At 38.7% G+C, this 15,900-nt stretch overlaps 1 protein-coding gene across 1 annotated transcript; it reads right to left on the bottom strand.

Moving 5' to 3' along the window:
* Positions 1-543: 543 nt before the first annotated feature.
* LOC134676276 (protein phosphatase 1 regulatory subunit 3B-B) lies at positions 544-14,000 on the bottom strand. The gene is made up of 2 exons (XM_063534646.1): positions 13,865-14,000; positions 544-1,581 (listed from the first exon to the last, which is right to left on the bottom strand). The coding sequence occupies exon 2, from the start codon at positions 1,572-1,574 to the stop codon at positions 699-701; it is 876 nt and encodes a 291-aa protein (XP_063390716.1). The 5' UTR covers positions 1,575-1,581; positions 13,865-14,000; the 3' UTR covers positions 544-698.
* Positions 14,001-15,900: the final 1,900 nt, after the last annotated feature.

Below are 15,900 nucleotides of genomic sequence, written 5' to 3' on the forward strand. Positions count from 1 at the left end.
AACAAATTCGTCTATCAGTTGTTATCATTATCAGTGTCTGTGTCACCGAATTAAATTTTTTATCACGTAGGAAACGGAGCTATAGGTATTTATATTAAGATACAACGGAACTACTTTGCAACAGTTATTCAAGGTTTTTAAAATGATAATGAATTTAATGTTGTTATAAACAAGCTGTCCTTTCGATGCAACTTTTTAGTAAAAATTAAAATAGCAACCGGTTTAAGTTTGGCAAAATTAATTTTGTGTTAATGATCGCAACGGGTCTCAGTCGAAACTCGTTTTTTGGTTGCTCTTTTATTCCTTCAGACTTTTTGATAAGTAAAACTTGACCATAAAATTTATAGGATGTTTTTTTTACTGAAACTCGATTAACGAGGAAATGTTTCACAGCTATGCCTCTGATAGAAGAGGGGACAAAACATATATTTTATTATAGGACAATTTATCTATTTATAGTCTCCTTTTCAATCGACGGAAATTTCCACGGAAATCCAATTATACCCACATTAATCAGGCGGGCATATCTCCGTGCTATCTACAGTCAAGTGTCAAAGCGCACTGCCCTCCGCTGTCACGATCGTGAATCATGTCTCTCATACATACCTACGGATCCAGTCTTGACTTGGCACTTCAATGGCACTTAGATCACAGTAAAGCCGACAGGCAACTAAATCCACAAGCGAAGCTAGTGTCTTTCACCAGTACGGTGTGTTTCCGTTTAAATCTGCCCGAGCACTCCAGGAGTTCCCGAACTTTATCCTAGCGCAAGATACCGCAGGCGTTTTCCGGACTGAGGACTTTTCGATGGTGTAGTTCTGACCTTTGTTGCTGTCCCAATATTCTTTTCCTTGGCAGCGGTAGCCAACGCAGAAGTCTAGCCTTCGCGAGTGTATTGGCAACTGTATTCTGAAGCCGAACGTATCGTACGAAGATATTCCCTGCTGATTCAGAGGACCCGATTCCACAAAGGCGCAGTACGTGTCTTCACTGGTTGTCCAGCCATCAGATGACGTTCGCACAAACACTTCTTTAGCGAAATCCAGGTTTTTAACTTTAACGGTCCCGTCAACTGCACATTCGTTCTGTTTGAGAATGACGTTTTCAAGTGTGACGCAGTCTTCGTTTATTTTTCGTCTGAACTCGAGGTAATCCGACGCTGGCTGGACGAATCTGATCTCCCACACGTCTTGCGGTGGTTGGGGTGGTGGTTTTCTCTCTAGCGTGGGACTGGCTACAATCTTCAAGGCCCAGTATGGTGGTACATGTGACGGCTCGGTCATGAACTTGACTTGTTCTAGAGCGTAGCCTCTATCATCAGCGAATACTACCCGCTTCTTCTTGTTCTCCGTCGTTCTTAAGCACGATCTCGGGGCTGCCTTCAAAGTAAGCTGCAACGGCTTCAGCGTCATAGATGTGGGTAAACATGGCGATGAGAATCCTCTAGTTACGGTGGTGATTTTCGATATGTTCGGTTTCGGCCGGCGCACTGTATAGTCCGTGAGAAAGCCGGCAGGTGGACTGTGTCCGTAGAACAGCTGTTCGGATGATAGCATGTCTATCGCCGCGCACATCGTAAGTCTGCAACAATAGACACACGTCTGTCAAACACGTTCGCGAGTGATGATGAGTGTGAGTGACACGTCCGCACAGTCTGGCGGTTAGCGATGAACTAAACGGAATGCCAGGCGCGTGGGGTTTATATAGCCGCGGGGGCGCCGTCCACGCGAACGATATGAATAAACATCGGGTGACAATGAATCGATCATTCATTGTTAGGACAATTGACAGTAATATAAACGTCACGTGGGATGGTACGTGTTTATTGACTGTTTAAATATTGGTCAGTGAACTTAGAAGATTATTAAGGGACTTATATTCATATGTTTTTCTTTCATTTAACAAGATAATAATTTTAACCTAAGTTTTTGGCAGTTTTCTAAAGTGAAGTGGGAAAATGCAGCCATGTTAAAAATATCTAAGCAAATAAAAAAGAACTTAACTAGGTATCTGTACCTATTTCGTACAGGAGTTTTTTTTAACTTGAATCTACCCATGAAGGAGCATTTTATTATATTGTAATAAAACAAGTTAAGTTGGCAATTAAGTATATGTCAACGTAAAAATGAATAGTAAAACAAACTCACATCCCGCCCTATTTAAAGTTATAAAAAATGAGTCAAGGTTGCTTCAATTAACTTTTATTAGATTCGAGAGAGCTCCTCAAATGATGGAGGTAATAAAACGTATTATTTACGAGATTACGCTAATTTAATTTGGGACGCAAGATAATCGCGTTATATAGTATTGTGGTATATTTTTGGAACGGTATTGCTCTGCGTCCTTGATATTGTACGATGATTCACAGATTAAGCAATAAAAATAAATATACAGTGAAAAATTTATTGGACTCTAGAGGGGGAAGATTTTTTTGCGTTTTCTGCACACGACACGTATATTATATTTTTTTAATAGTACGGACTTGAGTTTATAAATCTTTAAATAATGTGTATTTTTAATTTCAATTTATATTGAAATACCGTTATAGGTAAAGTTTTTCTTATTTTATTTACAGATGAAAATTACAAGTTTCGTAACTTGAATGTCTGTCATTGGATATGTCTAAACCAAGCCACATAGTGGCAGCGTCGCAGCCAAAAAGGCGTTTTTCACTAATAAATTATTACAGAAACTTTTTTCACAAAAATTTCGATTTCAGAAAACTTTGTAGGGTCAAAGTGGCTAATTCCGTCCTAGGACCTATTCCGTCCACGAGCGTATATTTATTTTCAATCGTAGAAAAAAATACCATCTGCTTTTGATTGCTGAAACTAGACGCAATCGATGATTTGTCGGTAAAATTATCAATTTAGTTCGTTGTTCGAGAAAAACGCTAGTGGACGGAGTAGTCCCTATATTGACCACATATATTGACCTTAGAACATTTTAGTCACTAAATGCGGTCAAGTATACACCTTTATAATCTGTCGGTTTTTACCAACCCACGGTGTCTATGTAGTTGTATATAAATACTTAATTATATGTGACGTTATCTATGAAATGGGACCTTATTGTCGATGGCACTTACGCCATTATTATCGATGCTCCGATATTAATACAATGCCGGGCAACGCTATGCGGCGTAAGCGCCATCGACACCAAGGTCCCTTTTCATAGATAATGCCCCATATGAAAAAGGTAAATACCAGAAATATCTAGAATGATTAGGCGTTATGAAGTCTGGCAGGTTCCGTCAGCGATATGAAAGTTTACTCTTGATACTTGTAACATTTAATGAAGAGTGTAAACAATTATCCTCTTTATTTCTAAAAGGACTTATGTCTTAATATATTAAAGTAAAATAAGCCTTTTTTTCGTCCAAAGGCGGGACAATCCTGGGTAAGAAACGATTTGTTTACAGAGTACCTAGCTGATTTAGGGCAGTAGATTGTGTTTGTGTATTAGTAAATGTTTGTTTTTGTTATTATGTCGTAATATTAAAAACGTGACCGCCAACACTTAAATAAATAGATTATAGATCATTGAATGTAACAAGGGTTTTTATTATTTATTTCTTTTATTGTAGTTAAAATTTATGGCAAAAATTCAGTGTATGATTAATTATATTTATATCTTTCATAGAAGAGAGAGTTTAAGGTTAGATGGACAAGGGCGATTTGACACTACGAAATTATTTTAAACTTTTCTTGCCAATTTCAGTTTATTCTTTAAATTCTTTTTATAAAACTTGCAAATCACTAAGTACTTCTTCCAAGCGTTTTGAATTCGAGACTCGCTTAGAATTTCCCTCGGACCATGGTCACCTTATAAAACATGATATTGACTTTTGAGATCCAGTTATTATAAATTCGAGACTCGTCCCAATTTTCCCCCGGAATCATGGCCACCGCGCGACCTTTCCCGCTCGTTTCGAATCAAGACTCGCCGCATTGTCCCCGCCTCATGGCCACCGCGCGACTTTTCCCGCCCGTTTCGAATCGAGACTCGTCCCAATTTTCTCCGCAGCATGGCCACCGCGCGCGCACGCGGCGCGCACACAGCGCCGCTACGCGCCTGCGTGATCGTCTGGCACGTGGTGATACGACTACACTCGCCATCAGATATATCGGAGCGGCCAAGGTGCTCACAAATATCTGAACACGCCTCTATTGTGAAGGCGTTAGAGTTCGTGGCGATGTCCGATGTGGCTGATGGCGATTGTACAATGCCCCACACAACTGTACATCGGTGGACCTTATGTCTTTTGTAATAAGGTTCAATGTAGAAATGAGTGTTGCTGCCTGTACAATACCTGCTTGACATGGTTATTTGCTTATGTGACATGGGGTTACGGCGTGCAAGAGAAAACACACCTACTGGCTCTGTAAGCTTGCGCAAGTGTAACGCTACGTCTTACGTAGGCGAACAACGCGCGAACGCGGCGCGGCGCGGCGCGGCGAAAGCGGCCGCCGCCGCGCCGCGCCGCGCCGCGCCGCCTGACATTCGCGTGCAAATCGCGCCGCACCGCGTTCGCAACGAGATCGCTTACGTAGGACACTTCTATGGGCATCAAAGGATTGATTTCGCCGCGCCGCGCCGCGCCGCGTTCGCGCGTTGTTCGCCTACGTAAGACGTAGCGTAAGTATAACTTGAAACTGAACAAATGTATGGATTACCTACGCCATTTGGAAAAAAATATCAAAAAACTGGATCGACAAAAAATAATTTTAATCATCGAACGTGCTCACTAAATTTCACGAGAATCGGTTGAGAGTTGCGACCCGGGGCCTTACCATGATGTCCTTATTGCGATTCTGTTTAGGACCTAAACTTAATTGCTAAATATCGGAGTCGGAGCTATACAGGGCCATTTTTGGACCGTTAGCCATATTATGCGAGGTGATTAGGTAGGCCATACTGAACAACTTTTTCTATGGGACCAAGTTTCATAGATTTTGGTCGAGTGGATGTCGACGTTTTCTATGAAGGCCAAATTTTTTTTTTGGGATTTCGGGGTTGGTCCCATAGAAAAAGTTGTTAAGTATGACCTACCTAATCACCCCGCACAATATGGCTAACGGTCCAAAAATGATCCTGTATAAGTCGCATAACTCCGTCCCTTAGCAATTTACTTTAAGTCCTAAACAGAATCACAATAAGGACATCATGGTCATCACAATAAGGCCCCTGTAGAGGAACATCCGGACCATAGACTAGGAATCCTCCAGACTGAGCATAGTCGCGCTACCCCCTCTGCCACGCATACAGTAATTTTACTCCATGTTCGAGTCGAAAGTGTCTTTGTGTGACGTCCGTGTCTTTGAACGGACCAATCACGGCACGGGACTTCGCTCACCTCGTCCCGCGCACCCCCGCATTTTTGACATCATCGGTGGCATGAAATAATTGCTCTAAACTCGGTCTAGAGGATTCCTAGTCTATGATCCGGACAAACGAAGGCTAAGTAATATGTCAGTACGAGCGAGATGCATAGAATAGAAAAGTAAGTTATGTAGACGTTAGACTAATATATGTCAGTGTTAACAATGTCAGTGACTCGTGGTACGGGTACAGGATAATATAAATAAATAAAACAGACAAACAACAGGTCATTGACAGCGTGTTTGAAATTAGTGTTCTTTTTTCGTACATCTGAAAATAAACTTCTGTGGGAAATTTGATACTAAAATTATACTGCTATGGTAACGATATACAACTGAATATAAATAAATACAAATAATACATAAATCCAAATAGTGAATAGAATCTGGCGTTACTTTGCGGAAATCCATATTAGTTAAAACCGAAATATTATTTTGCTAATCCGCGTAAAAAACCGCGTAATCGCTCGTTTTTTAATTTATAAAAAAATCCGCCTATACGTCCCACCACTGGGCAAAGGCCTTCTCTCATACGCGAGAGGGCTTGGGCTATAGTCCCCACGCTGGCCCAATGCGGATTGGACACTTCACATACACCTTTGAATTTCTTCGCAAATGTATGCAGGTTTCCTCGCAATGTCCTTCACCGAAAAGCTAGTGGTAAATATCAAATGACATTCCGTACATAAGTTCCGAAAAACTTATTGGTACAGTCGCCATCAAATATATCGGAGCGGCCAAGGTGTTCACAATATCTGAACACGCACTCTAACGCCTTGACAATAGAGGCGTGTTCAGATATTTGTGAGCACCTTGACCGCTCCGATATATCTGATGGCGACTGTACGAGCCAGGATTTGAAACCAAAACCTCCTGATTGACAGTCGGACGTCATATTCATAATCCAATCTGCCACCACCGCTGATACAGATGAAAACAAATGAAAATCACAAATATTTTCGTGATTTTTTCCTATCGAGTCAACTTTAACCTTTTAGGCCCACTTGCACCATTCCACTAACCCGGGGTTAAGCGGTTAAACTGTTAACCTAGTGTCAAATTGTATGGCTAACCATGGCAACTCCTGGTTTAACCGGTTAACCCCGGGTTAGTGGAATGTTGCAAGTGGGCCTTAGGCGGCTATCACACTGGATTCTGTTGCAAGACAGAATTTGCTGATAACGCAAAAGGCCCATTTAGATGATGCGTGTTTTTCGCACGGTCGTGATATCGATAGTTTTGTGACATTTAGTGATAACGTCGTTTCGTGCCGATCACGGAATAGGTACAGTCACCTGCAATAATATGTTACACAACAAAGCCCGCAAAAATATCTGACACGATCTTATTTGTAGAGCCATAAGAGCGTGTCACATATTTTTGCTGCCTTCGAACAGTAACATATTATTGCAGGTGACTGTACAATATAGGCAATAGGCTTTTCTTCTACTACTCAGACCAGTTTCTAGGCTATTCTCCTATCAGTTTCTTTTTCAGAACTGTCAAAAACAACTGCTAATATGGAATTTATATGAAAACTAATATAGTGACGTCACAGTCAACTCCCTCCTTTTTACCTTTCTATCAGATTTATGAATTTATGAAATAAGAATTGCGTTTAAAATGCTATCTAAGATATTTTTCTAATAATCTGGTGCTTTATTTCGTGCACGGTTAGGGTTGCTATATGGAAGAATTAAAATGTCCTGATAAAAATCCGAACATTGGTTGGCACCACTTGACGTCCTTTTGCGTGCAATACCACAGATAAGATAATCACTTGAATTTTAACGACCCTAAATGGCCGAAAGGGATAGTAATAGTGTCATACATTAGAAAGCATGATTTGTCCCTAAATTGCTGTCAAATTTTGGTTTTGTAAGAAGTGATACCTCCTATTATTTATTCTGTGGTATCGCGCCTACATGTTTTTGCCACGGCAAATGATGTAGTGGAATATGTTTGCAGAAAGCGAAAATAGATGATATTTGAGTTATGATTATGATTTATATTTAGCAGTATTTTCATGTAAGTAGTATGTAACTTAGTGCAATATTGTTACGTCTGAAGGACGCATAATCCCCCTAAGTGGTGAAAATACTATTGATAATACTGATAAGATAAGTTAAAAATTCACAAACAAGTATAAGCGTGTCATAAATTGTTATAGATACAAGGTTGTTAACCGGTGTTATCTTCGGATATTTCAAACCAATGTCAAGGCGACGCTTAATTTTAATTTGTTGACTAGCAATTGAGGTAAATGTGTGAGTGCGTGCGTGGATGTGTGTGTGTGTGTGTGTGTGTGTGTGTGTGTGTGTATGTGTGTGTGTGTGTGTGTGTGTGTGTGTGTGTGTGTTTCCAGTTGTCTCCAAGAAATTTTATAACATAATATAACGGATAACATAAAGTCAGTTAAGTGTCAATTAATTATATTCACGAGATACAATCATTATTTTCTTAGTTCTTTCACATGTTTCAGATATTCCACGGGTAAAGGTACCCTATGGCGGTCGGCGCTTACGCTTTTGTTAATAACGTCCCAATACTCATTAGTATGGTAGTATTGGTAGTATTAAGTGCTACGTGACTTAAGCGCCAACCGCCATAAGGTACCTTTACCCGTGGAGCGTCACATTAATTATTTAATTATATTTTTATGAATCTGTTACCTATATGTTATGCTCTCATTATAACTAAAAAAAACAGCTCGGCAGCATGATTTCTCAATTAGCTAATCGCTTAATTTCCCTTGAATTCTGAATAATCGGCATACAGGGTGAATTTAGGGGGTAATAGGGGCGAATAACAAAAAAAAATATGTTTCTTTTATATTGTTATTCATAAACTATCTATTTAGGTAGCAAAATTTTTTTTTTGTTGGAAAAACCTAAAAATTTACGTTTTTAATTGACCGAGCGTCAGCGAAGGTCTCCGTTTCAGCTTGGGCAAGAAATGATTTTGTATGGTCGGATGTTCTCGTCTACAGGTCGTATTTCTTAACCGATCCTTGTGAATTTGATGAAAATGGCGGAAATAGGCATAAAGGACTTAAGCGCCAGTAAACGATACTTTTAATAGCAACTGCTATAATAATATCTGACTTTAGCAAATTATACTTGGAAAAGTAGTTAAGTTAATTTAATCTAAGTTGTAGAGGCTAGTGATGAGGTTACTGTGGGTAAGATCGTCTACGTTTAGAAATAATAAGTAGTAGAAAGGTGACAGTTTTCATACGCACAAATAAAAATGCAAAATAAGTAAGTAGCGAATAAATTAAAGGCAAACTCGAACTTGATACCTTTTCAAATGTAGTGAATAGAATCAGGCGTTACTTTGCGGAAATCCATATTAATTAAAACCAAAATATTACTTTGCTAATCCGCGTAAAAAGATAACGTGCTAGTCAATCAGTGCCAACCCGTTATACTTACTTGCGTATTTTTTGCATGCAATTAATTTTCCCACCCTCCCACCGCAAAAATAAATACGCAAATAAATATAACAAACCACCACCAAAAGAATAATACTCGACACGTGTTTCGCCTCGCTACGAGGCATCCTCAGGAGCTGTTGACGGTCTGACGTCCGGCAACGGAATGACGTGTCCAGCCCTTTGTGTGTGACCTTTTCAAATGTATCCTTTACCTAATTAGAAAAATTCTACACTGCCTCTTACATCGATGAGATACGCACGGTTATATGGAGTTTGTCAGTCTTCTCTATTTACTAGCCTCTGATAACAGCCAATTAATATATGCATAGCCAATTGTTCCTTAAGCAATCGACTATAGCATAAACCATAAACAATAAAATTTGCGTTTTTAACTCTAATTACGACTTCACCCTGTATACTCTTCACAGCCAAATCAACTTAAGTACAAATGAGTTTAATACCATTCTAAACCTTAAGCTCTTGACGACTAGGATCATAATCGCTCGTAGATAAATATATAAGTATATAACGTTCGCGTGTCACGTCGTTCGTAATTTGGCGGAATTTATGCTCAATTAACAAATATAATCAAAGTTTGCCGCTCCGCTGGTTAATTGCAAAACGTATAAAAAAGTTGTAAAACCAAACGCAAAAATATTACTGAAAAAACCGAACAAGTGCGAGTCGGACTCGCGCACGAAGGCTTCCGTACCATAATGCAAAAAAAAAAACAAAAAAAGCAAAAAAAAAACGGTCACCCATCCAAGTACTGACCACTCCCGACGTTGCTTAACTTTGGTCAAAAATCACGTTTGTTGTATGGGAGCCCCACTTAAATCTTTATTTTATTCTGTTTTTAGTATTTGTTGTTATAGCGGCAACAGAAATACATCATCTGTGAAAATTTCAACTGTCTAGCTATCACGGTTCGTGAGATACAGCCTGGTGACAGACGGACGGACGGACGGACGGACGGACGGACGGACAGCGAAGTCTTAGTAATAGGGTCCCGTTTTACCCTTTGGGTACGGAACCCTAAAAACCAACCGCACGTAGGACCGTTGAGCCCGATTTAGACATAGCAACTTGAAATAAAACTATTTAGACGGATTATAAATGTAATGCCTCCTCTACGCGATGGCCCAGCCAGTGCTGCCAACTCGGATTTTGAAAAAAATGCTAGACTAATGTCTAATTATGCCAAAATTATGCCAAAGATTTTTGAAACACCTATGCAAAAAAAATTCTAAAATATCACTTGAAATTAGACACTTAAAACACATACATTTTTCAAATTTATCGCCTTTTTCTACTGACAAGATCTGCTTGACCAACTTTATATAGTCCGTTGACGTCCATCCGTCCACAAAAGTCAAAATTCATATGAAAATATGAACCACATAAGGTGATGGCGCATATTGTTGCTGCCAAGTTGGTGCAAACTTGGCTTAGACTAAATTATGCTAAAAAATATGCCAGATGCAAAATGTAAATTTTGGTGCCAAAGCGAGTGAAAATATGCCAGATCTGGCATCATTTATGCCAAGTTGGCAACACTGGGCCCAGCGCTGAACCAGTGAGATGGCTTTACGGGAGTCTTAAAAATATGTACATCTCGTGGTTTCCAACCCTTTACAGCGTTCGTGGTCAACTGAGGACTGGGGGCCTACTTTCATCAGTCCTTGATGAAAATGGGTAAAAATTCAATATAAAAAACCGGGCAAGAGCGAGTCGGACTCGCGCACGAAGGGTTCCGTACCATAATACAAAAAAAAATGGTCACTCATCCAGGTACTTGACCCCGCCCGACATTGCTTAACTTCGGTCAAAAATCAGGTTTGTTGTATGGGAGCCCCACTTAAATCTTTATTTTATTCTGTTTTTAGTATTTGTTGTTATAGCGGCAACAGAAATACATTATCTGTGAAAATTTCAACTGTCTAGCTATCACGGTTCGTGAGATACAGCCTGGTGACGGACGGACAGCGGAGTCTTAGTAATAGGGTCCCGTTTTACCCTTTGGGTACGGAACCCTAAAAACTGCATGTCAGACCACGCAGCCCAATTCAGATTAGCGACTATGACAAATCGTTACGATAATCGACAACGATTTGTCATACACACGGTAGATAAAACTGCGCAGTTCGGACTGCACAGTTTAATCGCTACGATTTATCGTTACGTATGTAGCCGGCATTATAGGCTATTAAAAATACACTTCTATTTTTTTTCTATATTTTTTTAAAGCCCCATGCCCAATCACCGTATATTTCTAAATAATTGAAAATATTTCAGACAATACGACTTGATAGATGTTTACGTAGAAAGCCAGACTATGCAAATTTTAACATTTTGGACTCAATAGGAACGCGTCATGTATTGAGACTAGGGTTGCCAGATGGTCGGGATTTGGCGGGATTCTCCCGATTTTTAGCATATGTTCCCGATTCCCGACAAAGTGTAAACTGTCCCGAAAAACAGCTTCACGTTATAAAACAAAAATTTCAAGTTCCGAACTGTCGTCGAGCGAGCGAGCTGACGTAGTGCCAATAATGTAAAATATCGTTGTTTTTTTTAATACAATTACTTTAATTCGAATGTATTTTTTTTTCCCGACTTAAGTACCAAAATCCCGAAAAACTGATATTGTTTCCCGATAATGGCGCCTTTCGTTCTGGCAACCCTAATTGAGACGGACACTTGAAACTAGAGGTGTTAAGAAAAAAGAAGTTATAAATTTGATTTTTAATTTCATATTTGATTTAGGTTAAAAGTACCTACGAAAGAACACTAGTTTTTGGAACCTATTTTTATAGACTCAGACCGAGATAAGTCTGCAGCGATTTTGATGGCACACGCAGTGCAAGTGCTATTTTAAACGTCAAACTTCTATGACATTATGACGTAAGTATAAATAACACTTCCACTGCGTGTGGTATCAAAACCGTTGCAGATTTACCTTGGTCTAGCTTCAGGAAACCATTTCTGTTATTTTTCTTCAAAAACCTTACAAAAATAGCGAGCAGTGCCTTGTTTATCAAAAGTTTGTAACTTGTAATACAAGTGGAAGTCCCTTTTTGACAGCTTTAGTTAGAAAGGGACTTCCACTTGTATTACAAGTTACAAGCTTTTGTTAAACAGGGCACAGGTCAAATACCGGAATTATGAGCGTTGCCAAGGATTAAACATACCTACACAAATAATGTTAATTTTCACCACACCTTAGAGGATATAACCAACGGAGACGCCATGTCTAAAATTTTCGGTACAAAATAGTCTGCCGTTTTTTGCGGGGGAGGGGCACATCAAATGTATAGGTACGTCATGTCAGATAAACGTCAGTCCATACGGTTGTCTATTGTTTGACCGAAAATTATATAAAATAATACTCATATGACCGAATTTTATTTGCCCGAATTTCATTTGCCCGAATTGTTTGTTTACCATAAAAATCATGTGACATACTCTTTGTTTACCCGATTATAAGATTCCAGAACGTACGAGTGCCATACGTGTTGTTGTCCATATTATTAATTGTAATAATACTATTTAATAGAATATTTAACCTCACCTAACCCACTTTTCCAGTAGTATTTCTTTTCTGTAAGGGTCGCAATTCAAACCTAACCTAACCCACTTTTCTGATAGCATTTCTTTTCTGTAAGGGTCGCAGTTCAAACCTAACCTAACCTACTTTTCTAGTAGCTTTTATTTTCTGTATGGGTCGCAGTTCAAACCTAACCTAACCCACTTTTCCAGTAGCATTTCTTTTCTGTAAGGGTCGCAGTTCAAACCTAACCTAACCCATTTTTCTAGTAGCATTTGGTTTCTGTAAGGGTCGCAATTCAAACCTAACCTAACCCACTTTTCTGATAGCATTTCTTTTCTGTAAGGGTCGCAGTTCAAACCTAACCTAACCTACTTTTCTAGTAGCTTTTATTTTCTGTATGGGTCGCAGTTCAAACCTAACCTAACCCACTTTTCCAGTAGCATTTCTTTTATGTAAGGGTCGCAGTTCAAACCCAACCTAACCCACTTTTCCAGTAGCATTACTTTTCTGTAAGGGTCGCAGTTCAAACCTAACCTAACCCATTTTTCTAGTAGCATTTGGTTTCTGTAAAAAAAATATGTTATGGCTAGTGATAATTATGGCATACAATGATGATGACAAATGATATTATTGAAATTGATTTTATGGGAAACAAAGTTTCTGGCACGTGACTAATATAGTAAACAATAAGTATTGCATATGTAATTATGGGAAACAATATAATGGCTGTTGAATATTATGGCAAATGAAATTCTGGCAAGTGGGTGTATACCAGTCCATACATATGGTTGACATGTGGTTGACCATTGGCCGCCTATTTTCGACAGAGGGGAACGCCTGTTAATGGCGGCTCCATTGTTAATTACTCCGAGCACCACACCAATGCGAGAAAATATTTTGATCAAATTACTTTGCCACTTTTGAGGATGTAATGAATTTTTCACCACACCAGCTCGGAAAGATTACTTTGCACTTCAAAAACGAATAGCAAAGTTGCATTTTATCCACATGTGAGGCAAAGTAATCAAATGCAAATTTTGAGTTGTTTTCTTATGTTTGATGGTAGAATTGACTTTTAAATGATGATTTTGGATGATAAATATTTAATAACATTCATTTGGATTTGATTTGGTTTGATTTTGTTTGATATTTTACATTTAATATTTGCTTCGGGTTGGTGTGGTGAAAAATTTTGTGTTTCACTCGGGGGCAAATATTGTTTAACCTTCGTGCTTTGAAACCCTCGCAACGCTCAATATTCCATTTTTCGAACCACTCGCTACGCTCGTGGTTCAATTTTGGAATCTTTCGCTTTGCTTGGGTATCAATATTAGCACGAGCGGTTAAACAACAACTTTGCCCCCTAGTAAAACAAATAACTATTGATCAAATTACTTTGCCACTTTTGAGGATGTAATGAATTTTTTCATGGTCTTTTCCCGTACAATTATGTGTACACCATTTATACAAACAAATTGTTACTTAGGTATGTCTCACCTGCTGGAATGACTCAGCTCGCAAAACAAGCAATTTGCTTCGCCAAACCGTTTCCACGACGGTTTTAACACTTGGCACCTCTTGTTGACATTGCATTGACACTTTTATACAACTTTTAATCGACCATGAAGTCTAATAACAGCATAATGTATGTACAACAGCTTCACCTTGTTTTTCGTAGTTATTTCGACGTACGTTACGTGTAGAATGCCATTCGTTTTCGAACTACCCACGTCTTTAGTGGTTACACTAAAGACACTATTACACACACACACACACACACACACACAGACACAGACAGGTATTGCACTAAAGTTGATAAAAGAATGTGTGATTTAGTCTTGAAATAAAAAAATAAAGACGATATTATTATTTTTCTTTTTCTATTTAGAATTAGGCTAAGAAAAGTCTGCAGCGATTTTGACAGCCCACGCAGTGACAGTGTTATTTTTAACGTCAAACTTCTATGAATAATGACGTCACTATTCATAGAAGTTTGACGTTAAAAATAACACTTTTATACGTATGTACGTACGTTTTGTACGTAGGTTACTACCCCTCCGGGAAATAGGCGTGATTATATGTATGTATGTATGTATGTATGAATAACCTTTGCACTGCGTGGGCTATCAAAATCTCAGACTTTTCTTGGTCTAACTCTAGTTTATTTAAGAAATTTTTAGTAAAAAATTGTAACACGCAAAGATTAAGTATATCGCGGCTTTTTTTTAAATTAAACTGCAAGTCTACAGTGTAGTACCAGTCCGGTTTTATTTTAATCACTGTCACGACACGCTTTAAGATAATGTGCTTTGCGCAGTTGTTTATATATGTATATGTAAATTGTCACTTAATGACTGGATGATACAGTCTGGGTACGTGTAGACACGGCGACACTTAACTGACCATTGGTAGACCTTATGCCTTTTGTAATAAAGTTCACGAACTGTCTGATAACGGTTTGGGCGAAGGTACGAATGGATGCGTGAAGCAAATGAATTTGTCGTGATTTTTGTCGTTTTATCGCTTATCCACTTGCTTCCAAATTAGGCGACATGCGTCGTCAAGGTGACAATAATGTCATTCAATGGTATTAAGAAAGCAAGTGTATTTTGTATGCCATACTACAAAGATAGGCAATTGTTAGAAGTTGACATAGATGGCGCGAGCATAGGTTTTAGCTATATCTAGTATTGTTTCCTACTTGTATAAAATGTGGCTTAAACCCAAACCCAAATTTGGGTTTAAGGGCTAGGCATTTAATTGTACAAAAGATCCCTATGGGTCGGAATGGGTGGATCCGCAAGGGCCCCCGAAAAGATAAGATTTACCGGTAAAACTTTGGTGTTATAAAATACTTCGACCGACCAACCCCATTGTATAGCTCGTTTTTTTAGCATTAGAAATAGAAAGAAGGTAAATAAGCGATCTTGACATACCTATCTTGACGCTTTTTAAAAATCAGTAACTATATTACTTATGAAAGCAGAAGGATATACTCGTAAATGAGCGTATTAGATTCATAATAATTACATAGTTAATTAAAAGACACATCGAGATTGTTTACCTTTTTCTAATAAATAAATAATAAATAATGCAAGTTCATATATGTTTAATCCTCGTGATAACTAGATTATGACCTTTACTACTACTTACCGCTATTTCCGTGATCGATTAAGCATACGACATCTGCAATGTCGTAGTTACCTATATGTAACATACATGTCAATATCATCACTACACCTTATACAGGGTCATTTTTGGACCGTTAGCCATATTATGCGAGGTGATTAGGTAGGTCATACTAAACAACTTTTTCTATGGGACCAACCCCGAAATCCCAAAACAAATTTGGCCTTCCCATAGTTTACCAAAATGTATGAAACGGGCAAAAATATTTTTGTGATTTCGGAGTTGGTCCCGTACACAAAATTGGTTCAGTATGGCCTACCTAATCACCTCGCACAATATGGCTAACGGTCCAAAAATGACCCTGTATAGGCCACCAAACGAAGGAATTACAGAGGAAATAATTC

The sequence above is a fragment of the Cydia fagiglandana genome, chromosome 24 (genome assembly GCF_963556715.1).
Source record: "Cydia fagiglandana chromosome 24, ilCydFagi1.1, whole genome shotgun sequence".
Lineage (NCBI taxonomy): Eukaryota > Metazoa > Arthropoda > Insecta > Lepidoptera > Tortricidae > Cydia > Cydia fagiglandana.

Coding starts and splice junctions, on each gene's coding strand:
- LOC134676276 (XM_063534646.1), bottom strand. CDS start 1,574: ATGTGCGCGGCGATAGACATGCTATCATCCGAACAGCTGTTCTACGGA.